The sequence below is a fragment of the Staurois parvus genome, unplaced genomic scaffold, assembly GCF_062004578.1.
Source record: "Staurois parvus isolate SC_StPar_1 unplaced genomic scaffold, SC_StPar_1.0 ptg000449l, whole genome shotgun sequence".
In the NCBI taxonomy this organism is placed as follows: domain Eukaryota; kingdom Metazoa; phylum Chordata; class Amphibia; order Anura; family Ranidae; genus Staurois; species Staurois parvus.
Window position 1 is genome coordinate 4,032,958 of NW_028318245.1, and position 27,066 is coordinate 4,060,023.

Here is a 27,066-nt window from a genome sequence, read left to right on the forward strand (position 1 = left end):
TCAATTGGAGGGTCATTGCTTAACAGTCTGGTTTGGAACGAAAAAAAAATAAACTTGAATGTAATTTAATGTACAAAAAACACAATATAATACCCAATTGTTTGCTAAAAAAAAATAACAGATGATGTTATGAGGAGTAAGCCCACATGGAAGAAAAATATATTTGAAATACTACAATTTTGGCCATATTCAATATATATATATATATATATATATATATATATATATATATACACACACACACACACGCAACACACTGCATGTTGAAATGCATTTTTATATATATTTCAAAGTATCTGAAAAATATTTTTAACAATATATATTTTTTAAATATATTCTTTAGATTTTTTTTTTTACACCCCTGGGTTACATTTAGCAATGACAAAAAAAAGCAAAGTGCACATACTCATAGATTTTGTGACTTTTTTAAAAATAAACTTTGCATATATACATATATAAGATTTTTTCAGAGATGTAATACGCTATATTGCCCCAAGTATTGGTCGGCCGGCCTTTCCACGCACATAAAATTTTATAGCCTCCCAGTCTTAGTCCATAGGGTTTCATATTGAGTTGGCCCCGCCCCTTTCCACCCACATGATCTTTAATGCCCCCCCCCAGTCTTAGTCTGTAGGGTTCAATATTGAGTTGGCCCCGCCCTTTGCAGCTATAACAGCTTGAACTCTTCTGGGAAGGCCGTCCACAAGGTTTAGGAGGGTGTCTTTGGGAAGGTTGGACCATTCTTCCAGAAGCACATTTGTCAGGTCAGGCACTGATGTCGGGGGAGGAGGCCTGGCTCGCATCTCCGCTCTAATTCATCCCAAAGGTGTTCTATGGGGTTGAGGTCAGGACTCTGTGCAGGCCAGTCAAGTTCCTCCACCCCAAACTGGCTCCTCCGTGTCTTTATGGACCTTGCTTTGTGCACTGGTGCGCAGTCATGTTGGAACAGGAAGGGGCCATCCCCAAACTCTTCCCACAAAGTTGGGAACATGAAATTGTCCAAAATGTCACCTTAAGAGTTCCCTTCACTAGAACTAGGGGGCCAAGCCCAACCCCTGAAAAACAACCCCACACTATAACCCCCCCCTTCACCAAACTTTACACTTGGTACAATAAAAATATAAAAAAGAAAATTATATATATGTACTCGGTGGTCAGCTACGGCTAGCCACAAAGAAAGGGCTCCGTCAGGCCTTTTTGGTTAGGTGGACCATGTGGAAACCCTTTGTCCATGTCAGGAGTAGAGGTCCCACCCCTTACGGGTTTTTGTTTTTCGCACCTCCGCAGACTTAAAAAAAAAAAACTGGACACACATTTCTCAAAATAATCAGCAGCAACATTCTATATGACCTCCATGACTAAGCTCCGAGGGTGGGACGAAACGCGTTAGCATGCTTCGGAGGAGCCAAAGTTGAGGACGCTTCACATAGCTTTCACATCGCGTACCATTCTCTATGATGTCTTATTAGTCTCTTTTAGGTCAAACATTCCCGGCAGTCTGAAGACGCTCACCCGTGTGTCTTTTCTGGTGTTCAACAAGGTTTCCTTTCTTAGTGAACGCTCTTCCGCACTCTGGACATGAAAAAGGACGCTCACCCGTGTGGATTCTCTTGTGTACGATAAGATCTCCTTTCTGAGTGAAACTTTTCCCGCACTCCGAACACAAATAAGGACGCTCGCCCGTGTGCACTCTCTTGTGTACATGAAGTTTTCCTTTTTCAGTGAAACGTTTCCCGCACTCTGAGCACGAATAGGGACGCTCGCCTGTGTGACTTCTTTGGTGTACAAGAAGGGCGATTTTCTGCGTAAAACACTTCCCGCACTCTGAACAGGAAAAAGGACGCTCCCCGGTGTGACATCTCTGGTGTTTTAAAAGGTTTCCCTTCTCAGAAAAACATTTTCCGCACTCTGAGCAATGGAAAGTACGCTCACCAGTGTGACTTCTCTGGTGTTCTATAAGTTTACCTTTATAAAGAAAACATTTGCCGCACTCTGAACAAGAGAAAGGACCCTCACCCGAGTGGATAGTCTGGTGTTCAATAAGTGCTCCTTTCCGAGTGAAACATTTTCCGCACTCTGAGCATGAATAGGGACGCTCCCCTGTGTGAGTTCTCTGGTGTTTAAGGAGGTTTCCCTTATCAGAAAAACGTTTCCCGCACTCTGAACACAAATAGGGACGCTCACCCGTGTGAGTTCTCTGGTGTATAAGAAGAGCAAATTTTTGTGCAAAACATTTCCCGCACTCTGAACAGGAAAAGGGACGTTCACCCGTGTGACTTCTCTGATGTATAAGAAGTTTGATTTTCTGTGAAAAACATTTCCCACACTCTAAACAGGAAAATGGACGCACGACTTTGTGAATTCTCTGATGCACTATAAGATCTCCTCTGTGTGTGAAACATTTCCCACACTCTGAACATGAATAACGATGTTCACCAGTGTGAAATTTTTGGTGTACAAAAAGTTTTCCTTTGTCACTGAAACATTTCCCGCACTCTGAACATGTATAAGGACAATCACTCGTGTGGATTCTCTGATGTTTAAGAAGGTTTTTGTTTTCAGTAAAGGATATCTCACACTCTGAGCATGAGAATAGATTGTCCCCTCGGTGAGCTCCTTCATGGGGTGAGGAAGATTCCTTGGGATTAGATGGATCTGTTGATCTATCTGCAGTGTGAGATCCTAAATGGACATTTGCATTCCTAGTATGTGATTGGTCAGAAGATTCCCCCTGATCAGAGGGATCCATTGATGTCTCCGGACAGGAAGGTCTGTGATGGATATTTGGTGTATTTGGATTCACTCCTGGAGAATCCTGTGTGATGGCATTATCTTCTGACTTCCAATCAGCAGATAATAGAAGACGTCTCTCCAAGGAATTCCTGACATCAGCACCATCTGATGGAAAGTTTTTAAATGAATATAAAAAGGACAGTCATGAGTTATATATGTTGGTCTAGCAGTCAACAGTTTCCACTAATGATGGCTATGAGGAGTAATGGAGATGGACCTTCATATGGTGTCCAGTATCTCCTCCTCATTTGTTGGGAACATGACGTTCTATTGAGGAATGGAGATGGACCTTTCATATGGTGTCCAGTATCTCCTCCTCATTTGTTGGGAACATGACGTTATATTGAGGAATGGAGATGGACCTTCCATATGGTGTCACGTATCTCCTCCTCATTTGTTGGGAACATGATGTCATATTGAGGAATGGAGATGGACCTTTCAAATGGTGTACAGTATCTCCTCCTCATTTGTTGGGAAGATGACGTCTATTGAGGAATGGAGATGGACCTTTCATATGGTGTCCAATATCTCCTCCTCATTTGTTGGGAACATGACGTCATATTGAGGAATGGAGATGGACCTTTCATATGGTGTCCAGTATCTCCTCCTCATTTGTTGGGAAGATGACGTCTATTGAGGAATGGAGATGGACCTTTCATATGGTGTCCAGTATCTCCTCCTCATTTGTTGGGAACATGACGTTATATTGAGGAATGGAGATGGAAATGATGTAATACATCCTTCTACTTCTCGGGCACACTGGTTAGGTCCTGGTGTCTCCACAACTTACCTGTGTGGATAGGTAGAGACATTTCTTCATGTTCGCTTTTCATGAACATCCCAACCTCCTCCGTGGACGGTCGATCCCCCCCCACAGATGTCTCCACTTCTTCCTCTTTAACCTCAGCTTTTATATAAATCCATTCTTCACCCTAAACCCCAATATAATAGAATACATTCATGAACATTGAACTTTAATATAAAAAAAAACCCACAAATGAATAGCAGCTCTGTTCATTAAATGTTTTTTTTTTTTTTTTTTATGGATAGAAGAAATGTAAGTACCTGAATGTGATCTGCTATGTGACTCTTGCAATCCCTATACAGCAGAGCTCAGATTTTGGGAGGAAGAATCAGCACAACTAGCCAATAAATTGCATTACAGTAATAACAGGGAGGGAGAGCAGGGTGACAGAGGGATGAGCGTATCAGTCTTCTGCTTCTCCTTTCACTGTCCAGTCACTGGCTGGGGGGGAAGAACCAGTAGGTGTTACTGACCTGCAGCAGAGAAAAACCAGGTTTCCTTCCCATTTTCCATGAACCTAGGAAGCCAGAGACTTGCCCTTGGAGGATTTATCATGATGGCCTGGACTCCCAGGAGCAAAAAAAACCCCATTCAATGCATGCCAACTGTTAGACCAGGGTTGTCAAACTGGCGGCCCTCTAGCTGTTGCCAAGCTAAAAATCCCATCATACCTCTGCCTTTGGGAGTTGTGCTTGTAACTGTCAATCTTGCAATGCCTCATGGGACTTGTAGTTTGGCAACAGCTGGAGGGCTGCCAGTTGGACACCCGTGTGTTAGAGTGACATAAGAGGATGTTATGTGACTGGACCTAAGACGCACGGATGAAAAGTACACATAACGATTTCTAACAATGACGTAGGTTTGCTCCACGGGGGGACTGGAAATGGAGGAGGAGTGGAGCAAAGACAGGAGTTTGGTATTTGTAGAATTAGGCAATGAAACAAGAGCAGACATAGAAGAATGTCCTCTCACAAAGTTCAGAATGACTTCTGTGTTCTATACCCCGAGGTCACCTACCTGATGATGGTGAGGGATGGTGTGATCTTCCTGTGTGGAATCCCAGGAATACAGAGGACGGGGACATCTCTCTGGTGGGTTTGAGTTACTGAATGGCTCAATTGCAGCATCCTTGAAGGGGTCTTTATGTGCTTCTGAAAACTTCTCCATCACTTCCTCCTCCTCTTTTATCTCCTCTTTAACAGCATTATTAAACTTGCTCTGGTTTATACCCTGAATATTTAATTAAAATTAGTTTTGTTGGAACAATATAGCCAATGAAGAGGTCAAAGTTAAGTATCAGCTAAGAGTTATTTTCCTACTTAACCACTTCCCGACCGGCCGTTGTATATAAACGGCCGGACGGTGGCAGTGCAGGGTCGGGTGGCTGTTTATAAACGGCCTCCCCGCACCCTGCTTGTGCGTGCTCCCTGGGAGCGCGCAGCACCGCGATCCGGTGTCTGCTGTGTCCTCCGGACACAGTGAAACACCGATCGTTGAACGGAACCTCTGTACGAGGTCCCGATCATGTGATCATTGATTGGCCAATCAGTGATCACATGCAAAGTAGTAAGCAAGATGTCACTTGTGACATCGTTGCTTACTACATGTGAAATCTGTGAATGATCACAGAGGTCACATGGTACAAGGCTATTCACAACAGCCTTGTACCACGTGACAAGCTGTGACCAATCACAGCTCACTCAGTACTTCTCAATGACTGCAAGAATGCAGACAGAGAGAAAGAGAAATGATTGCTTTTACATCCTATATGGGTATAAAAGCAATCAGTGTAAAAAAAAATTTTCATCACCCCCAAGTAGTACAGTGTCACCATGGTGACACTGTACTGCTAGGGTGACAGTATGTAAAAAAAAAAAAATAATAATAATATAAAAAAATAAAATAAAAATGTAAAAAAAATGTTTAAAAATTATAATTTTTGGTTATAAACTAATTTGGATTTTTTTTTTTACAAAAAAGATAACGGAATAAATTTTGCCCAAGATTTATGATAAAATATTATTTATTTGCAAAATTTTATTAAAAAAACACTTTTTTTCAAAGTTTTTGGACTTTTTCATTTACATAGCAAAAAAAATAAAAATCCCAGCGGTGAATAAATACCACCAAAATAAAGCTTTATCTGTCTCAAAAAAATGGTAAAAAATTAATTTGGGTACAGTGTTGCATGACCGCGCAATTGTCTTTCAAAGTGTGATAGCGCTAAAAGCTGAAAATTGCCCTGGTCAGGAAGGGGGTAAAAGTGTCCGGTCTGGAAGTGGTTAACCTTATACAAGATGGTGTGACCTTCCTATGTGGAATCCCGGGAATACAGAGGATGGGGAAATCTCTCTGGTGGGTTCCCATTACTTGATTCATCTACCTGATGATGGTGAGGGATGGTGTGACCTTCCTATGTGGAATCCCGGGAATACAGAGGATGGGGAAATCTCTCTGGTGGGTTCCCATTACTTGATTCATCTACCTGATGATGGTGAGGGATGGTGTGACCTTCCTGTGTGGAATCCCGGGAATACAGAGGATGGGGACATCTCTCTGGTGGGTTCCCATTACTGGATTCATCTACCTGATGTTAGTGAGGGATGGTGTGACCTTCCTGTGTGGAATCCCGGGAATACAGAGGATGGGGACATCTCTCTGGTGGGTTCCCATTACTGGATTCATCTACCTGATGTTAGTGAGGGATGGTGTGACCTTCCTGTGTGGAATCCCGGGAATACAGAGGGCGGGGACATCTCTCTGGTGGGTTCCCATTACTTGATCCATCTACCTGATGATGGCGATGGATGGTGTGACCTTCGTGTGTGGAATCCCGGGAATACAGAAGACTTGGACATCTCTCTGGTGGGTTCCCATTACTGGATCCATCTGTAGGAAACACACACACTGACTGAATCCATTGTTTCTATGTGTTTATCAGATGATGGGGGATCTAGGTGGACCCTCCGTACTGCTCTCTCCTTTACAATAAAGTCTCCTCTTACCCGGTGATGTGAGGGGCGGCTGATTGTCCATCATGACGTCCTTGTAGAGGTCCTTGTGTCCTTCTAAATACTCCCACTCCTTCATGGAGAAATAGACAGTGACATCCTGACACCTTATAGGAACCTGACACACACAATGATACAGTCACCATCCAGACACATCCCTTGTCTGTTACTGGAGAATGTCCCAGAATTCCCGGCACCGCTCACCTCTCCTGTCAGCAGATCAATGATCTTCTCAACGTCATTTACAATGTTTTGGTCTTTGTTCCTCTTGGGTTTTAGGGAATGAGGTGACGATAATACCAGAGGTAAATAGTCACCAGGCTTCACTGGAGGAAAACTCTGTTTTTAAAGAGGAACACTAATGTCATGGGACCTCCCAGAATCCTCCAAGTCTCTGTATTATTAATAGAAATTAGAGTGATGTCAAGAGTAACCCTCCCAGAATCCTGCTCACATCTCTGGTCAGGCCAATATCTTGTAACCCTCCCAGAATCTACCGCACCTCCCTGGTTGGGTCAATGTCCTAAAACCTTCTCATTGTCCACCTTGCTTCTCAGGTCAGGTCAATCTCATGTAACCCTCCCAGAATTCACCTCACCTCTCTGGTCAGGCCAGTGTCTTGTAACGCTTCCAGAATCCACCTCACCTCTCAGGTCAGTTGAATCTCATGTAACCCTCCAAAAATTCTCCTCACCTCCCTGGTCGGGTCAATGTCCTAAAATCTTTCCAGAATCCACCTCACTTCTCAGGTCAGGTCAATCTCATATAACCCTCCCAGAATCCACCTCCCCTCTCTGGTCAGGTCAATGTCCTATAACCTTCTTAGAATCCACCTCGCTTCTAAGGTCAGGTCAATCACATGTAACCCTCCCAGAATCCTCCTCACCTCTCTGGCAGGCCAATATCTTGTAACCCTCCCAGAATCCACCTCACCTCTCTGGTCGGGTTAATGTCCTATAACCTTCCCAGGATCCACGTCGCTTCTCAGGTCAGTTGAATTTCATGTAACCCTCCAAAAATCCTCCTCACCTCTCTGGTCAGGCCAATGTCTTGTAACCTTCTCAGAATCCACCTCATTTCTCAGCTCAGGTCAATCTCATGTAACCCTCCCAAAATCCACCTCATCTCTCTGGTAGGGTCAATGTTCTATAACCTTCCCAGAATCCACCTCACCTCTCTGGTCAGGCCAATGTCTTGTAACCCTCCCAGAATCCACCTCACCTCTCTGGTCTGGTCAATGTCCTATAACCTTACCAGAATCCACCTCACTTCTCTGGTCAGACCAATGTCTTGTAACCTTCCCAGAATCCACCTCACTTCTCAGCTCAGGTCAATCTCATGTAACCCTCCCAGAATCCACCTCACATCTCTGGTCAGGACAATGTCTTGTAATCCTCCCAGAATCCACCTCACTTCTCTGGTCAGACCAATGTCTTGTAACCTTCCCAGAATCCACCTCACCTCTCTGGTCAGGCCAATGTCTTGTAACGCTCCCAGAATCCACCTCACCTCTCTGGTCAGGTCATTGTCTTGTAACCCTCCCAGAATCCACCTCACCTCTCTGGTCTGGTCAATGTCCTATAACTTTCCCAGAATCCACCTCACTTCTCATGTCACCCTCCCAGAATCTTCCTCACCTCTCTGGTCAGGTCAATGTCACGCAACCCTCCCAGAATCCTCCTTACCTCTCTGGTCAGGTCAGTGTCATGTAATCCTCCCAGAATCTCCCTCACCTCTCTGGTCAGCAGGTAGATGACCTCCAGAGTGAGGTTTAATGGCTCCTTAAAAGAAAAAACAAATAAAAAAAATACAATACCCAAAATGGTAAAAATGCAATGCTTCAGAGATAAAGCTCCATGGCGGTTCTAAAATAATCCTTATTATGTGAAAAAATGTGATTGCTTGACCGTAGATTGGATATCTAGCAACCTTATGCATCTGAGTAGATGTTTACCACATTATTTGCTATATAGGATCGGTCTCTTGGCTTTTTATCTCTCGTTTTCTCTGCTCCCTCCTACGGACTTGGAATTCTAAAGGCTCATCTATCAATAAATATTTTTCTACTGGTGTGTATGGCATAGAATATATAAAATAATATCTTATTACCTCCTCTGCAGCAAGTTCTGACAACGTCTTCCTCCCAACTCACTTGGACCTTCCTATTTAAATCACTTCCTCTTTGTATGTAACATCACTTCCTGTCTGTACATCACTTCCTGTCTGCTTTTGACATCCCTTACTGTCTGCTCTTGACAACCTTTCCTCCCTCTATGTGGTATCACTTCCTGTGTCTGTACGATCACACTTTTCCCACGTGTCCCACCATGAATCATCTTTTTGTTCCACTGGATATAATTGGAAAAGTTCTCCAGCTCAAGATCAATGTCATTAAAGGGGGAGTCCAGTCTATTTTCACTGGGGCAGCATAGTGGCTAAATGGTTAGCATTTCCACCTGGCAGTACCAGGGTCATTGGTTCAAATCCCAACCATGGCACCACTTGCCAAATGGTTAGCACTTCCACCTAGCACCACTAGGGTCATTGGTTCAAATCTCAACCATGGCACCACTTACTAAATGGTTAGCACTTCCACCTGGCAGTACTAGAGTAGTTGGTTCAAATCCCAACCATCGCACCACTTGCTAAATGGTTAGCACTTCCACTTGGCAGTACTAGGGTCATTGGTTCAACTCCCAACTATGGTACCACTTGCCAAATGGTTAGCACTTCCACGTGGCAGTACTAGGGTCGTTGGTGCAAATCCCAACCATGGCACCACTTGCTAAATGGTTAGCTCTTCCACCTGGCAGTGCTAGGGTCGTTCGTTCAAATCCCAACCATGGCACCACTTGCCAAATGGTTAGCACTTCCACCTGGCAGTACTAGGGTCATTGGTTCAAATCCCAACCATGGCACCACTTGCCTGGAGTTTGTATGCTCTCCCTGTCTTCTTGGGTTTCCTCACACACTCCAAAGACATGCTGGTGGGTTAATTGGCCCTATTATGTGAGTTACGGACCTTAGATTGTACGCTTCTTGAGGGTTAAGATGTGAATGTACAATATATATGTAAAGTGCTGCCTAAATTGATGGTGCTGTATAAGTACCTGTAATTATATCATAAGATAACGCTGCAATGTTTAAAATAAATACCACCAAATCCTGTAGACATCTTAAAAAATTGCAGGTCAAGATAGTTACATAGTTACTCTGGCTGAAAAAAGACAAAAGTCCATCCAATTCAACCATTACAAAAAAAAAAGTTATAATCCTATACCCACAGTTGACCCAGAGGAAGGAAAAAAAACCCAGCAAAGCATGATCCAATTTGCTCCTGCAGGGGAAAAAATTCCTTCCTGATCCCCCGAGAGGCAATAGGATATTCCCTAGATCACCTTCACCTATAAATGTTATATCCAGTTATATTCTGTGTATACAAGAAAGAATCCAGGACTTTCCTACAGCAATCCACTGAGCTGGCCAGAACCAACTCTTGAGGGAGTCCATTCCACATTTTCACAGCTTTTACTGTGAAGAAACCTTTCTGTGTTTGGAGATTAGGGTCAAAACTGGATTAAGGTCAAAACTCAGAAAAAGTATAGTAAATGTGCCATGTTTTTACTTTTCATAAATTACTTTCCTGGTGTCAACATGGCAGCATACATGTGGTAATATGATGCCCTGGATTGGCATCAGGGAAGGAAAATTATGGTAAGTATTTTTTTTCTATTATTGACTTGCAATATTTATTTATTTCAGGTACTTATTTAGCGCCATAAATTTATGTAGCACTTTACATATATATTGTACATTCATATCAGTCCCTAACCCTCAAGGGGTGTACAATCTAAGGTCCCTAACCCTCAAGGGACATACAATCTATGTAATGTAGTGTGGAAGGGGGGGAAGCTGTCAGAGAATGTAGTGTGGATGGTGGGGGAGGAGAGCTGTCAGAGAATGTAGTGTGGATGGTGGGGGAGGAGAGCTGTCAGAGAATGTAGTGTGGATGGTGGGGGAGGAGAGCTGTCAGAGAATGTAGTGTGGAGGAGAGCTGTCGGAGAATGTAGTGTGGATGGGGGAGGAGAGCTGTCAAAGAATATAGTATGGATGGTGGAGGAGAGCTGTTAGAGAATGTAGTGTGGATGGTGGAGGAGAGCTGTCAGAGAATGTAGTGTGGATGGTGGGGGGAGGAGAGCTGTCAGAGAATATAGTGTGGATGGTGGGGGAGGAGATCTGTCAGAGAATGTAGTGTGAATGGTGGGAGGAGGAGAGCTGTCAAAGATTGCAGTGTGGATGGTGGGGGAGGAGAGCTGTCAGAGAATGTAGTGTGGATGGTGGGAGGAGAGCTGTCAGAGAATGTAGTGTGGATAGTGGGGGAAGGAGAGCTGTCAGAGAATGTAGTGTGGATGGTGGGAGGAGAGCTGTCAGAGAATGTAGATTGGATGGTGGGGGGAGGAGAGCTGTCAGAGAATGTAGTGTGGATAGTGGGGGAAGGAGAGCTGTCAGAGAATGTAGTGTGGATGGTGGGAGGAGAGCTGTCAGAGAATGTAGATTGGATGGTGGGGGGAGGAGAGCTGTCAGAGAATGTAGTGTGGATGGTGGGGGAGGAGAGCTGTCAGAGAATGTAGTGTGGATGGTGGAGGAGAGCTGTCAGAGAATGTAGTGTGGATGGTGGAGGAGAGCTGTCAGAGAATGTAGTGTGGATGGTGGAGGAGAGCTGTTAGAGAATGTAGTGTGGATGGTGGAGGAGAGCTGTCAGAGAATGTAGTGTGGATGGTGGGGGGAGGAGAGCTGTCAGAGAATGTAGTGTGGATGGTGGAGGAGATCTGTCAGAGAATGTAGTGTAGATGGTGGGAGGAGAGCTGTCAGAGATTGTAGAGTGGATGGTGGGGGAGGAGAGCTGTCAGAGATTGTAGTGTGGATGGTGGGGGAGGAGAGCTGTCAGAGATTGTAGTGTGGATGGTGAGGGAGGAGAGCTGTCAGAGAATGTAGTGTGGATGGTGGGGGAGGAGAGCTGTCAGAGAATGTAGTGTGGATGGTGGAGGAGAGGTGTCAGACAATGTAGTGTGGATGGTGGAGGAGATCTGTCAGAGAATGTAGTGTGGATGGTGGAGGAAATCTGTCAGAGAATGTAGTGTGGATGGTGGAGGAGAGCTGTCAGAGAATGTAGTGTGGATGGTGTGGGGAGGAGAGCTGTCAGAGAATGTAGTGTGGATGGTGGGAGGAGAGCTGTCACAGAATGTAGTGTGGATGGTGGAAGAGAGCTGTCAGAGAATGTAGTGTGGATGGTGGAGGTGGAGCTGTCGGAGAATGTAGTGTGGATGGTGGAGGAGAGCTGTCAGAGAATGTAGTGTGGATGGTGGGAGGAGAGCTGTCAGAGAATGTAGTGTGGATGGTGGAGTGTCAGGGAGCGAGGAGCCAGACACACATCAGGAGGTGCAATTAAAGGTAGGTTTATTAATATAAAAATAAGACAAGAGTCTATGCAAGCCCAACAGCGGAAATCGTAGCCAAAACTGGGGTCAAGAGCCAGGAAGAATCGTCGCAGAGCCGGGATCAGGAGCCAGGAAGAATCGTCGCAGAGCCGGGATCAGGAGCCAGGAAGAATTGTCGCCAGAGCTGGGATCAGGAGCCAGGGAGAATTGTCGCCAGAGCTGGGATCAGGAGCCAGGAAGAATCGTCGCCAGAGCCGGGATCAGGAGCCAGGAAGAATCGTCGCAGAGCCGGGATCAGGAGCCAGGACGAATCGTCGCAGAGCCGGGATCAGGAGCCAGGACGAATCGTCGCAGAGCCGGGATCAGGAGCCAGGAAGAATGGTCACCAGAGCCGGAGTTAGAAGCCAGGAGGAGTCTTAGCCAAAGCCAAGTCGGTATCCAGGAAAGCAATGAGTAGCTAAACAGGAGCTTGCTGTTGTGCAACAGACAGGACACGAATGCAATGGACAGCCACAAACAGCAGACTTATATGTGATAAGCCGCCACCTCCTGAGGGAGGAGCTGCAGAGGGCTGAAAGCATAAAGGATCCCACAATGCTTTGCAGACACCTAAGATGGATGCCAGCACATGGAGCAGCACAAGGTCTGAGGAAAGGTAGGACCTTGACAGTACCTCCTCCTCAAGGGCCCCTCCGCGGCTCAACATAAGGCTTCTGTGGAAAGCGGGCGTGGAAAGCGCGGAGGAGGGCAGGAGCATGAACATCCGCGGAAGGAACCCAAGAACGCTCCTCGGGACCATAACCACGCCAATGGACCAGGAACTGCACCCGACCGCGGACCAACCGAGAGTCCAGGATGCGGCTCACCTCATACTCCTCATGACCGTCGACACGGATAGGACGAGGCCGAGGCGGAGAGGCAGTAAAGCGATTACAGACCAGAGGCTTCAACAGGGATACCTGGAAGACATTGGAGATACGCATCCCAGGAGGAAGAGCAAGGGCATAGGCAACCGGGTTCACCCTGCGGAGGATGCGGAAAGGACCAACAAAATGGGGAGCCAGTTTCGGTGTGGGCACCTGAAGATTGAGGTTACGAGTGGACAACCACACCCGATCTCCGACCTGGTATGAAGGAGCAGGCAACCGTCTACGATCAGCCTGGAGCTTCTGGCGCTGAGCTGAGTCCTTCAAGGACCTCTGGATCTGCCCCCACGAGGAACACAGGGCAGCAAGATGGTTATCCACAGCCGGAATGTCCTGTGGCGAGAACAACTCAGGCAATACAGCGGGTTGGAATCCATAGTTGGCCATGAAGGGAGACATCCCGGAGGAGGAGTTGACAGCCGAGTTCCTCGCAAACTCTGCCCATGGCAGGAGATCGACCCAATTGTCTTGATGGTCAGAGATATAGCAGCAAAGGAATTGTTCCAGGGCCTGGTTGGAACGCTCCGCAGCCCCATTGGACTGCGGCTGGTAGGACGAAGAGAAGGAGAGCTTGATACCCAACTGGGAGCAGAAGGCGCACCAGAACCTGGACACAAACTGGCTCCCACGGTCCGAGACAATCACCTTAGGCAACCCATGCAAGCGAAAGATCTCCCTGGCGAAAACCTTAGCCAGTTCTTGCTCAGTCGGCAATTTCTTGAATGGAACACAATGGCACATCTTGGAGAAACGATCAATGACCATAAGAATGACCGTATGGCCTCAAGACGCAGGGAGGTCTACAATAAAATCCATGCCCAGGTGTGACCAGGGACGCTCCCGATTGGGAATGGGTTGCAGAAGGCCCAAAGGAAGATGCCGAGGAGATTTATTCTGGGCACAGTTAGAAATGCCGCTACATATGAGGCGATGTCGGAACGGAGAGATGGCCACCAGAATAAACAAGAAATGACCCAGGACAACTGGTTCCTCCCTGGATGACCGGCGGTCTTGGAATTATAGTAGGTATGCAGCAAGCAGGTGCGCAATCCCTCAGGTACAAAACATCTACCAGCCGGTCTCTCAGAGGGAGAATCAGTTTGAGCCGCCAAAATCTGCTCCCCAAGGGAATAAGTCAGGGTGGTACGAATGGCAGCCAGGATCTGATCCGGAGGTATGACCGAGGTCGGCTCAGAGTCCTCCCTGGACAGCTCAGAGTATTGCCGCGACAAGGCATCAGCCCTGACATTCTTGGAGCCAGGCAAATAGGAGACCACATTGTTAAAACGCGACAAGAACAGAGCCCATCTGGCCTGACGGGGCGTCAACCTCTTAGCTTCCAAGAGATACATCAGGTTCTTGTGGTCAGTGAGAATGAGAACCGGAACTGCAGAACCCTCGAGCAGGTGCCTCCATTCCTTGAGAGCCTGAATAATAACCAACTCCCTGTCTTCAATCTGGTAGTTGCATTCCACAGAGGAAAGCTTCCTGGAGTAGAACCCACAGGGAAATAGGGGTCCAACGGGCGACCGATGCTGAGAAAGGAGGGCGCCTACTCCCGTCTCAGATGCATCAACCTCGAGGACAAAAGGCAACCCAGGATTGGGATGAGACAGTATCGGAGCCGAAGCAAAGGCAGATTTTAGAGCTTCGAAAGTTAAGATGGCCTCGGATGACCACTCGTGGGGATTACTGCCCTTCTTGGTCAGATCTGAGAGAGGCTTGGCTAGCGTGGAGAAGTTCCTGATAAACTTCCGATAATAGGTGGTGAATCCCGAAAAGCACTGAATCGACCGAAGACCACTGGGACGAGGCCACTGCAGAACCGCCGAAACCTTCTGAGGGTCCATGGAAAATCCCACAGCGGAAATGCTGTAGCCCAAAAAGACAACCTAAGATCGGTGAAATTCACACTTCTCGAGCTTACAGAAAAGCTCGTTCTCACGTAATCGTTGCAGCACTCGCTTAACATCCTGGATATGAGACTCCATGGACGCAGAGTAAACCAGGATGTCATCCAAGTAAATCACCACGCACTGCTGCAACAAGGCACGAAAGACATCATTAATGAACTCCTGAAAGACCGCGGGCGCGTTACACAACCGGAAGGGCATAATCAGGGATTCATAGTGGCCGGTTCTGGTGTTGAATGCGGTCTTCCACTCGTCGCCCTCCTTGATCCGTACGAGGTTGTATGCAGCCCTAAGGTCAAGTATAGTAAAGACCGTTGCTCCCTTGAGGCGGTCGAACAACTCGGTTATCAACGGAATTGGGTAAGCATTCTTAATCGTGATTCGATTGAGACCCCTAAAGTCAATGCAAGGCCTCAATTCACCTCCCTTCTTTTTCACGAAGAAAAAGCCAGCTCCTGCTGGAAAGTAGACTTGCGAATGTGCCCCCGGGAAAGCGCATCCGCAACGTACTCCTCCATGGCCTGATTCTCCGCAACTGAAAGAGGATACACCCTGCCACGCGGAGGAGTGGTACCGGGTTGTAAGGTTATGGCACAATCGTATGGACGATGAAGAGGCAGAGCACCGGCGCGCACCTTGTCAAACACGTTCAGGTACTCCCCATAGTCAGTGGGCAACACAGAGTCCGAGGAGGCACAAAACACCTTAATAGGTCCACGGATGCAACTGGCCCCACACTGTGGAGACCACGAGAGAATCTCGGCCGACCGCCAATCAAAGGTCGGATTGTGCTTCTGAAGCCAGGGATATCCCAAAACCACGGTGTAGTGCGGGGAAGAAATTACCTGGAAACAGGCCAACTCCCTGTGAACAGCCCCAATAGCTACTTCCACCGGCAGGGTCTCGTGGGTAACCTGCGGCGGTTGCAGGGGCCTGCCATTTATCGCCTCGAGGACCAATGGAGTAACTCGAGCCTGCAGAGGAATGGAGTACTGGGCAGCAAACGAACTGTCCATAAACAACCCGCCAGCACCAGAGTCTACCAACGCCTGGGACGTCACCGAGCCTTCCGCCCAAGAGAGGACAATGGTGAGTAGCGGTTTATCTTTGCTGGAAACCGGGGACGAGGAAACTCCACCCAAGATCTGCCCCCGACAGGTGCGAGCGTTTCCCGGACGGACCGGACAGGACTGCCGAAAATGCCCACCGAGACCACAGTACAGGCAGCGACCCTCCCGACGCTGAGAGGCCCGCTCCCCCTCGGAAATGCGATCAAACCCCAGCTGCATGGGCTCACCGCCAGACAAGCCATCCCCAGGAGGCGTGGGAGGAGAGGGAGGAACGCGTGGGATAGAAAACGTAGGCGCCAATCGGTTAGGAGGCCTCCGCAGATGCTCCTTTAGTGAAGGCCTCTCCCTAAACCTGGTGTCAATCAGGATTAGGAAGGAAATGAGTGTTTCGAGCTCCACAGGCAGTTCTTTGGCTGCAATCTCGTCCTTCAACGCATCTGAGAGACCACGAGAGAAAGCAGCCACCAGAGCCTCATTGTTCCAGCCAACCTCTGCCGCCAGGGTACGAAATTCTATGGTGTACTCGGCAATGGTTCATGCACCCTGATGCATGGACATGAGCAGCTTAGCAGCAGAGGTGGAGCGAGCAGGCACATAAAATACCGTACGGAAGGAGGCAACAAAACCGGCAAACTCGTGAATCACAGGGTTATTGTTCTCCTATAAGGGATTTGCCCAGGCCAAGGCCTGTCCAAGAGCAGCGAGATTAGGAAGCCCACCTTTGACCTCTCAGTAGGAAAAGCGTTGGGTATCAATTCAAAATATATGCCCACTTGGTTAAGGAAACCCCGACACTGACTCGGTTCACCCCCAAAGCGCTGTGGAAGGGGGGCTGAACCAGTCATACCTCTGGGCACCGCAGGTGCGGCAGCAGATGTGGAGGTAGGCGCAACAACCGGAGCAACAACGGGAGCGACCACAGGAGTGACAACCGGCCTAATAGCACCAGGAGCAAGGTGCGCTGTGCGTGCAAGCAGCGTCTGCAATGCCTGAGCGAACTGAGCCAACAAGAGATCCTGCTGACCAAGTCTGGCAACCAACATAGGGAGCAGGGGTGTACCTGCACCGTCAGGATTCATGGCATTCGTGTAGTGTCAGGGAGCGAGGAGCCAGACACACAAGGAGGTGCAATTAAAGGTAGGTTTATTAATATAAAAATAAGACAAGATTCTATGCAAGTCCAACAGCGGAAATCGTAGCCAAAGCAGGGGTCAAGAGCCAGGAAGAATCGTCTCCAGAGCCGGGATCAGGAGCTAGGAGGAGTCTTAGCCAAAGCCGAGTCGGTATCCAGGAAAGCAATGAGTAGCTAAACAGGAGCTTGCTGTTGTGCAACAGACAGGACACAAATGCAATGGACAGCCACAAACAGCAGACTTATATGTGATAAGCCGCCACCTCCTGAGGGAGGAGCCGCAGAGGTCTGAAAGCATAAAGGATCCCACAATGCTTTGCAGACACCTAAGATGGATGCCAGCACATGGAGCAACACAAGGTCTGAGGAAAGGTAGGACGTTGACATGGAGGAGATCTGTCAGAGAATGTAGTGTGGATGGTGGAGGAGAGCTGTCAGAGAATGTAGTGTGAATGGTTGGGGGAGGAGAGCTGTCGGAGAATGTAGTGTGGATGGTGGAAGAGCGCTGTTGGAGAATGTAGTGTGGATGGTGGAGGAGAGCTGTCAGAGAATATAGTGTGGATGGTGGGGGGATAGCTATCAGAGAATGTAGTGTGGATGGTGGATTAGAGCTGTCAGAGAATGTAGTGTGGATGGTGGGGGGAGAGCTGTCAGAGAATGTAGCATGGATGGGGGAAGGAGAGCTGTCGGAGAATGTAGTGTGGATGGTGGGAGGAGAGCTGTCGGAGAATGTAGCGTGGATGGTGGGGGGAGAGCTGTCAGAGAATGTAGCGTGGATGGTGGAGGGAGAGCTGTCAGAGAATGTAGTGTGGATGGTGGGGGGAGAGCTGTCAGAGAATGTAGTGTGGATGGTGGGAGGAGAGCTGTCAGAGAATGTAGTGTGGATGGTGGAGGAGAGCTGTCAGAGAATGTAGTGTGGATGGTGGAGGAGAGCGGTCAGAGAATGTAGTGTGGATAGTGGAGGAGAGCTCTCAGAGAATGTAGTGTGGATGGTGGGGGGAGAGCTGTCAGAGAATGTAGTGTGGATGGTGGGAGGAGAGCTGTCAGAGAATGTAGTGTGGATGGTGGAGGAGAGCTGTCAGAGAATGTATTGTGGATGGTGGAGGAGATCGGTTAGAGAATGTAGTGTGGATAGTGGAGGAGAGCTGTCAGAGAATGTAGTGTGGATGGTGGGGGGAGAGCTGTCGGAGAATGGAGGAAAGCCCCAACAGCCCATCAGTCCCCGCCCCCAAGGGGTGTACAATCTAAGGTCCCTAACTCACATTCATACATACACATACCAGGGACAATTTAGACAGGAGCCAATTTACCTACCAGCATGTCTTGTGGGAGAAACCAAAGTACCCAGAGGAAACCCACACAGGCACAGGGAGAATATGTAATCTTCAGGCAGGTAGTGCCATGGTTGGGATTCAAACCAACAACCCTACTACTGCCAGGCAGAAATGCTAACCATTTAGCCACTAAATATTCCTTGACGTGGGGACTAAAGATGGCTTGTAAGTGCCACTAAACTAATACCTACCCCCCATACTTAACCTAAGTTGCCACACTGACAACAAATGGAATTAATGGCCCAAAACCGACCTTTTATTACAACCATCAATAAATAAAAATTTTTAAATAACAAAAAACACAGTATAAACATACGTTCTTTCAAGATCCCACTAGGCATAGAGAAAAGCAAATATCTGCGTCCTGCTTAACTAGGCCTCCAGCCGCAACATCACCGACTCGCAGACACCACCGCAGATACCCCCACCAGAACAACTGGAAGCCGTACCTCAGACAGGTTCCTACAAAGTGTCTTTTCTTGTCCCCACATTAACCAACAAGGACCTAGCACCCCGCCGGACGTCCCCCAGCACTAATATGGCACAACCACCAGCAAGACAAACCATTAAACGGGTGGGAGGGATATTTGCCCTGGGAAAACTCTTTTCAGACTGAAAGAGGCTCAGGTTGGACAGTTGGATAAACGGTTCTATATTTAGGATGTATCTGGTCTATAAACCAGAGGCTCTGGATGGACGGTTGGATAAATGGTTCTATATTTAGGACGTATCCGGTCTATAAACCAGAGGCTCTAGATGGACGGTTGGATAAATGGTTCTATATTTAGGACGTATCCGGTCTATAAACCAGAGGCTCCGGGTGGACGGTTGGATAAATGGTTCTATATTTAGGACGTATCCGGTCTATAAACCAGAGGCTCTGGATGGACGGTTGGATAAATGGTTCTATATTTAGGATGTATCCGGTCTATAAACCAGAGGCTCTGGATGGACGGTTGGATAAATGGTTCTATATTTAGGACGTATCCGGTCTATAAACCAGAGGCTCTGGATGGACGGTTGGATAAATGGTTCTATATTTAGGACGTATCCGGTCTATAAACCAGAGGCTCTGGATGGACAGTTGGATAAATGGCTCTATATTTAGGATGTATCCACTCTATAAACCAGAGCCTCTGGATGGACGGTAAAATATTAGTACTTTCACGATCTGGCTGATGCGTTGGTGTCGGGAAGTTTATCCCTGACCCAATGATTCGAACCGAGAGATTGGGTACTTCAGAACACAACATCCTGTGGGCTGGTACAGGAACACCCCCCCCCCCCAGGGTTGATTGGACAAGGGCTAAAGTCCAGCCCACATCCATATTTCAATAAATTGAGGACCCTGAAATATGGACGGGGTGATTCGTACGGAGCTGGTTCCATTTGACTGGTGAATCATGGACTTTCTTTGACTTGCTCCAGTCACAGGATAACTCTTGGTAAAAGTTTTATTTCTGTTTTAATTCCCTTTTTATCTTATAGTGAATAGCCAATTGTGTGTTTTTTTGTATTTTCTGTAACTGTTTTTTCTTTGTACATATTTTATGCTCCGCCCACTTTCGGAATATTAAATCATAACATGAATAAGTGACTTTTGTGTACTAAGCTCGGGCTCATATCTCCGGAGAGATTGTTGTATTGTAGTGTCTATATGCTCAGTCTAAGTTCATTGCCAATCTGTATGCAATTGTACTGTGTGTTGGCAGATTGCATGCAGATTGTAAATTAGCAGATCTGCCAGATGGAGATCTGTGTGTGTGTGGTGGCCCAGCAGACCAAACTGTAGGGTGGTGACAAGCGTATGTTGTGTGTCTGGTGCGGGGGGGGTGTGGACAGTGGAAGAGTGGTTAACACCGGGGTTCTAGCTTGTAGGATAGCTGGAGAATTTTTTATTAAAAGAATCTTGCAACCAGCAAAAAAACATTTTTTTTTGTTTTACAAAAATACAAAAATATATACAAATAAATAAATAAATACAAAATCCATACTTCTGGTTACAACTAAATAGAAAAAACTATCTGGTTACATCACCATCCTAACTAAAAAAACATACCAACACAGGAAAAATAAGCAAGAAGGACTACAAGTCTCCAAAAGAAGCAACTAGAGGCCTTGCTGGTCCTATACATAATAAAACAAATAATATGTACAAAATATTCAAAAGAAACAAAGCAGTAATTAAGCCATTGGGCCCATCAGGCAAAATATCAGGCCTTTATGGCCTATTGATGGCGACTGCATCAGAAAAATACCCAAAAACCCATACTGAAAGGAACATTAATCCAGGCCTTTACAGCCTATTGGGCAAAGAGGCCTTTATGACCCTATCCAATCTAATATAAAAGGGTCACTAACAAATACATATTGCAAAGGCTAAGAAACATAGGTCTTCAGATGCATGTAGCCTCTTTTCAAAAGGACTTCTTCAAAATCTAAGAGAGTGAAAAACACAGAGGAAAAGAACAGCATCCTCACCCAGAGATCAACAGATCGCGGCTACAGACCTGATATTCCTCCACGCCTCTATCCAGGCCCTTCGCCGCAGTCTGTCTTTCTCAAGACCCCGAACTTTCCCAACTTCACCAAGAATGTCATACACCACCACCGAAACAGGAAGGACTTTCTGCCGAATGGAAACCTGACACCGCGCGTTCCAAGTGTAGTAACGGACCACTAGACAAACTAGAAAAAGAGTGTCAAAATCAAAACCCACACGTCTTTCCAATGCCCCATATACCCACTCTGAATAAGACATGCAGTGCAGGAAGGGGATGTCTAGAGCCCTCCCCACCTCTTTGTATACCTCTATATTAAAAGGGCACTGAAGTGGTCCATAGTCTCCACTTCACCTCCCCTTGGACAACCACGGTTATCCAGAGAACGGTACTTCAAGTTCCCTCTCACATATAGCCTGCCATGGAACGCGAGCCAGGCCTGGTCCCTAAACTTTAAGGGAATCCTTTCCATATTTATCAATCTCAGACCCTCCCGCAGACTATGGCCTGGGCAATCCTTCAAGGCCAGAGGTGCGTGAAAGGCGGTGGCCACGATCCACTCCCTGAGAAATTTCCCAGGAAGCAATCTGACCTCCTCCGTAGTCACACACCACCGCCTAAGTATTTTCAAGCTCTGGGCGACATAAACCGGGAGCTTACCGTGCTTAACTCTCAGGCTTCTCACTGGCCCGCCACTCTCCCAACAGCTCAGAAAGGGTTTAAACCAAGTCCAGAACAGACCTACCCATGCAGGCGGCTTCTCTTTCAGCATATTACCAAAATTATGTTTTACAAACATAACAGAGAAGAAAACGATCGGGTTGACCATCCCTATGCCACCCTCCCGCCTGGATCGGTAGGTCACATTCCGCTTCACGAGGTTCAGCCTGTTCCCCCATAAAGCTGGAAGAAACAGCTGTAGACCCTCGTATAGAGAGACTCTGGCAAGAGACAAACGTAACTGACGTACAAAAAGACCGGAATCAGGTAGGTCTTGATCAGATCGACCCTTTTCCTTAAGGAGAGCCGCCACCCCTTCCAGCATCTCACTTTAACCTCAGCATCAGACAACCTGGATTCCCAGTTTTGTTTACCATAATCATCGGGCCCAAATGTGATGCCTAACACTTTGATCTTTGGCTGGGGCACTGGGAAGGCATGCGGAAGCGAGAAGTTCTCACCTTCCCTACCCATCCAGAAAACCTCACACTTGTCATGATTGATCTTGGAGCCTGATGCCTCCGCATACTGCTCCATCTCTGAGACCACCTACTGCGCCTCATCAGTCCCAGAGATGAAAACAGACACGTCATCAGCATAGGCCACAACCCTCAAAGTCAGCCCACCAGTAGTGCCCACCGGCACCCCACCCAACGCCCCGCCATCTAGCATTCTAACGAAAGGGTCAATGGCAAAGGCATAGAGCAAGGGACTCAGAGGACACCCCTGACGCACCCCTGAGCCAACCTCGAAAGGCCGCCCAACCCAACCACTGACCAACATGAAGCTCTCCGCCCTTCGTACAATGTCTTCAACCAGCCAATAAACCTCCCCTCCAGGCCATACCAGTCAAGGAGATGCCAGAGGTACTTGTGGTCTACCCGATCAAAGGCCTTGGCTTGATCCAGCGCCAGCAAATACTTCCCACTGCCATCAGCCCTGCATCACTCCAGAACCTCCCGGACAGCTAACACCGCTGAGAGTGTACTTCTGCCCTGAACCGAACAGTGCTGATGCTGTGAAAGCAACCCATCTGCCACTGACGACAAGCGCCAGAAAAGGATCTTGGCCAGAATCTTTCTAAAAAGGAAAGGCTTAATCCTTGTAAAGAGGCATTTCCTATCCCAAGTAGACTGGGGACCATAGATGTTAATGAGCCTTAGCTCTTGCCCCTTCACAAGGACGTCTAAGACCATACATCTTCCAACCTCCACCTCGATGACCCGCCAACACGTTACCATGCCGGTAAAAAGCACCGCAACTCCGCTGTAAGGCTCGGCCGCAAGAGACCAGAAAGAGGGGCCACTCCTCCACTCCCTTTTTGCCAGATAGACATCCGCAAGACTGCTGAGCCTGGTCTCTTGCAAAAACAAAACATCAGCACAAATACTACTGAGCAAAAATAAGGCCGTACTTCTAGCACCTACAGACTTTATGCTGGCAACATTAATGGTTGCCACATTTATCGGAGCGGGAACTGCCATCAAGGTAATTGAGATGGTCGTTTCTTAACCTTAGTCTTCCTCGGCCTAACCGGAGACCTGTCCCTTTTTTTACATCCTGCCTCCACATCCTCCATAGGGGAAAGGGCATCTCCAGAATCACTCCCACCCCCTGAAAGGATCCCAAACCTATTGGAAAAAAATTCATCCTCCACCTCCAAAGAGAATATGGAAGATGCGGGGGTCAACACCACCCTATTCTTCTCTTTCCCCACCACTGACCATCCCTCCCTCTCAACTCTATCTGTCCTATTTCTTCCAGGATCAGGAATCGCCTGATCCACCCTCCCTTGACCTCCCTCAGAAACCGCCTTGCCCTTTACAGGGTCTTGACGGAGTGGTAGTAAAGTTGGAGGGGGTGTTACAGAAGGCGCCCTGGGCACACTCTTAGCCCCAACACCCCGATTCTTCCGGGCGGGGGGCACAGGAACACTAGGTGTAGGGGTAAACGACACTGGGGGAGACACTTGGGGAGACACAGAGACATGAGGAGACTTTACAGAGGGGACAGTCACAGGCACACTAGGGGATACAGTAGATGTTACAGGTACCTGGGTACCTGTCTTGGCAGAATCGCCAGGGGGAGGAGCTTCTGTGCCCCTTTCCTCGGTCTCCATCCTATCCAGCTCTTCCTCTAGCCCAGGTAAATTATGAAGTGCCTCTGGGCACCGATTGTACGAGTGCCCTAACTGTAGGCACAGATTGCACCGAATGATATTGCACTCACGGGCTGTGTGACCGATACTCTGGCACAGCGAGCATTTTATGACCTCGCAAGTTGCAGCAAAATGCCCTTTATTACCACATCTGTGGCAGACCTTCGGTTGCCCGGCATTGAAGACAATAAGTCGGTCTCTACCAATAAAGGCTGATGTGGGTATATGTTTCACCCTGCCTTCTTCCACATGCAATCTAACTGTAGCAGTCCACCCCCCAGTTCAAATTCCCCTATCATCCACTATTTTTCTAAGGGGAAGAAGTACATCCCCACACCCCCCTAGCCACACTGCTATATCCGCCGGTGGGATCGACTTATTACGTACCATTATAGTTACATTTTTAACCAACGCCTGTCTGGATACCACCTTTGGTACAAGCCCCTCCCACCTGGGGGTCCCCTTACATTCATGCTCATATTTTTTTCAGAATGTGTCCAGCCTTTCAGCCCTCTGGAAGGAGATGTCGTACTCCCCCGTCCCTACTGGAGCTATGAAAGCAAAAATGTCAGCAGCTCGGAACCCCATCTCAATTATTCTATCAACTACCCTCCCACCGCAGCTGCACCACATTTCTCCTCTGTGCCTGCACCCCTGATCCCACACCCTGCGCAACAGGCGCACTCACAGAATTCCCTCCCCTTCTCAGGGCAGCTGAGTAGCTCAAGACTCTTCCTGCATCAGGAGCTGGGGGTTGGGGGGGGAGGATGGAGCCGGGGCCGCGGTGTGGGCGGGGCCTGATGCCGGAGCTGAAGCCATGGTGTGGGCGGGGCCTGCGGGCAGAGCCGATACCTTGGAGTGGGCGGGGCCTGCGGCCGGAGTCAGAGCCGCGGGGTGGGCGGGGCCTTTGGCCGGAGCCAGTACCTTGGAGTGGGTGGGGCCTGCGTCCAGAGTTGAAGCCGTGGTGTGGGCGGGCCCTGCGGTCGGCGCCGCGGTATGGGTGGGGCCTGCAGCCGGAGCCACCATAGTGTGGGTGGGGCCGAGGCTGTGGTGTGGGCGGGCCCGGAGCTGGGGTCATGACTGGGAAAGAGGGGAGGGAGTGAGAGGAAAGGCTCACCCCCTTCACAGGACCTGACAAGCTGGCATCACCGCACCCTGCATGCTGACAGTTCACCGGTTACAGTACTCACAGTCCCCGACAGTCCTGACGGCTCCTCCCCCTCCTTTGGAAGCAGAGAGCTGGGGATCCACTCCAGCAGCACGTACACTCCCTTCTCCCGCATTCTCTACTTCACAGGCTTCGGCGGCTTCTGAGTGCCATCACCCCTCTCCTCCGATTCCTCCAAGGTGAAGGCAAAACGCCGACCTCCCAGAGGAGATTCCATCTCCTGCACAAAGCTCAGCCCAGCCACGCCATCACTGTGAGTCTCCTGTGACTCCCACACTAGCTGCTGCTGAGCAGGGACCCTGCACTTCCTCTTCCACTCTCACTGCTGCGCTCCCTCCGGCTTGCTCTGGGACTTCCTCCTCTGCTCTCACTGCTGTGCTCCCTCTGGCTTGCTCTGGGACTTCCTCCATAGCTGTCACAGCTGCACCGGTGGGATCCGACTGATCCCCTGATGAGGATCCTTCACATGGCTGCCCTCTTGCTGCAGCTAGTGACCACTCCCTGGCCATCTTGAAACGCTCCTCGTTGGAGTACTTCTCCCTGAGGATTCCACTGGCTTGCTTCAGGGTACTCACATAAGAGCTTTTCCGGCGGACTGCCAGCTCCATGGAGTCAAGTTCAGGCCGCATGAGTTGCCTTTTAGTACTCCATACTCTCTCATAGCTCGCTTTCATTCTCTTCAAATCCAGCTTTAGCTTGCTCAGCTTCTCCTCCTCCCTCTTGATCCTGGCCACATGAGCCGTCACCCGTCCTCTGTAGGCAGCATACGATTCACCCTGTTTGGGAGCATTTCCCAGGTCCTCGGTCTCCTTTGGACCGGTACTCTGCTCCCCTGGGGGGGTACCCCCGCCCGGATCATGGCCGGGCTCCGCCATAGTTTGCCGGGCCTAGGCCAAAAATTTAGCCCCAGGCCCAAATGAGGCCTCCAAGCCTCACCGAGCTTCACACGCTCACCACTCTGTGTCAGCAGCACCACACCCACTTCCTCTCTCACAGGCTGCTGGGACCAGACTGTAGGATAGCTGGAAATATTTTATTGAAATAAAATCTTGCAACCAGCTTTCATTTTATACAAAAATACAAAAAATAAATACATACAGTATTCAATAAACTGGAAACATAAACAAGAACAGGATACATCTCCCTAAATCAGATATATACTTTCCACTGAATAATAACAGCCTTTATGGCTTTACTAACTGGGCAGGTAAGAAGCAGAAAAAAAGTAAAAAAACATCACCAAGACCCTTATGGCCTACTTATCAAGTATAAAATGTATCCTCCCCTTGTAGGGGAAGCAACTTCCACTAAACAACAAAAGCCTTTATGGCTTTAAAAAAACACTACTTGTCTACTCAACCAAAGCTAAGAAACCTAGACCTTCAGGTGCACATAGCCTTTCTTCAAAAAGACTTCTTACCAAAATCTAGGGGAGTGAATGAAGAGGAAAAACAGGAAAGCAACCTCACCAAGAGATCAACAGATTGCAGCTACAGACCTGATGTTCCTCCACGCCTCTATCCAGGCCTTTCGCCGCAACCTGTCTTTCTCTAGACCCCGAATTTTCCCAACCTCACCAAGGATGACACACACCACCACCTGAACAGGAAGGACCTTCTGCCGAATGGAAACCTGACACTGTGCATTCCATGTGTAGTAACGGGTCACTAGACAAACTAGAAAAAGAGTGTTCAAATCAAAACCAGTATGACTTTCCAATGCCCCATATACCCACTCTGCATAAGACATGCAGTGTAGGAAGGGGATGTCTAGAGCCCTCCCCACCTCTTTATACACCTCTATGTTGAAGGGACACTGAAGAAAGAAGTGGTCCATAGATTCCACCTCGCCCCCACACTCCGTCCTCGGACAACCACGGTTATCCAGAGAACGGTACTTCAAGTTTCCCCTCACATAGAGCCTGCCGTGGAACGCAAGCCAGGCCTGGTCCCTAAACTTCAAGGGAATCCTTTCCATATTTATCAAACGTAGCCCCTCCTGAAAAATATGGCCTGGGCAATCCTTCAAGGCCAATGGTGCATGAAACGCAGAGGCCACGACCCTCTCCTTCAGGAGTCTCCCAGGGAGTGATCTCAC

At 48.2% G+C, this 27,066-nt stretch overlaps 1 protein-coding gene across 1 annotated transcript; it reads right to left on the reverse strand.

Annotated features, from left to right (window-relative positions):
- Nucleotides 1–409: 409 nt before the first annotated feature.
- Nucleotides 410–24,581, reverse strand: LOC149453375 (uncharacterized). The gene is made up of 8 exons (XM_089688246.1): nucleotides 24,490–24,581; nucleotides 8,295–8,390; nucleotides 6,814–6,948; nucleotides 6,604–6,727; nucleotides 6,390–6,487; nucleotides 4,616–4,828; nucleotides 3,584–3,725; nucleotides 410–2,898 (listed from the first exon to the last, which is right to left on the reverse strand). Exons 4-8 carry the CDS (start codon nucleotides 6,686–6,688, stop codon nucleotides 1,481–1,483), a joined length of 1,956 nt encoding a protein of 651 aa, XP_089544372.1. The 5' UTR covers nucleotides 6,689–6,727; nucleotides 6,814–6,948; nucleotides 8,295–8,390; nucleotides 24,490–24,581; the 3' UTR covers nucleotides 410–1,480.
- Between the last annotated feature and the right edge of the window lie 2,485 nt (nucleotides 24,582–27,066).

What these genes read in the sequence shown, in the direction of transcription:
- LOC149453375 (XM_089688246.1), bottom strand. Translation starts at nt 6,688, where the DNA reads ATGAAGGAGTGGGAGTATTTAGAAGGACACAAGGACCTCTACAAGGAC. An exon ending in GCCGCCCCTCACATCACCGG is followed by an intron (nt 6,488 to 6,603) that starts GTAAGAGGAGAC and finishes TGTTTCCTACAG; the next exon opens with ATGGATCCAGTAATGGGAAC. An exon ending in GTCTCTACCTATCCACACAG is followed by an intron (nt 2,899 to 3,583) that starts GTAAGTTGTGGA and finishes ACTTTCCATCAG; the next exon opens with ATGGTGCTGATGTCAGGAAT.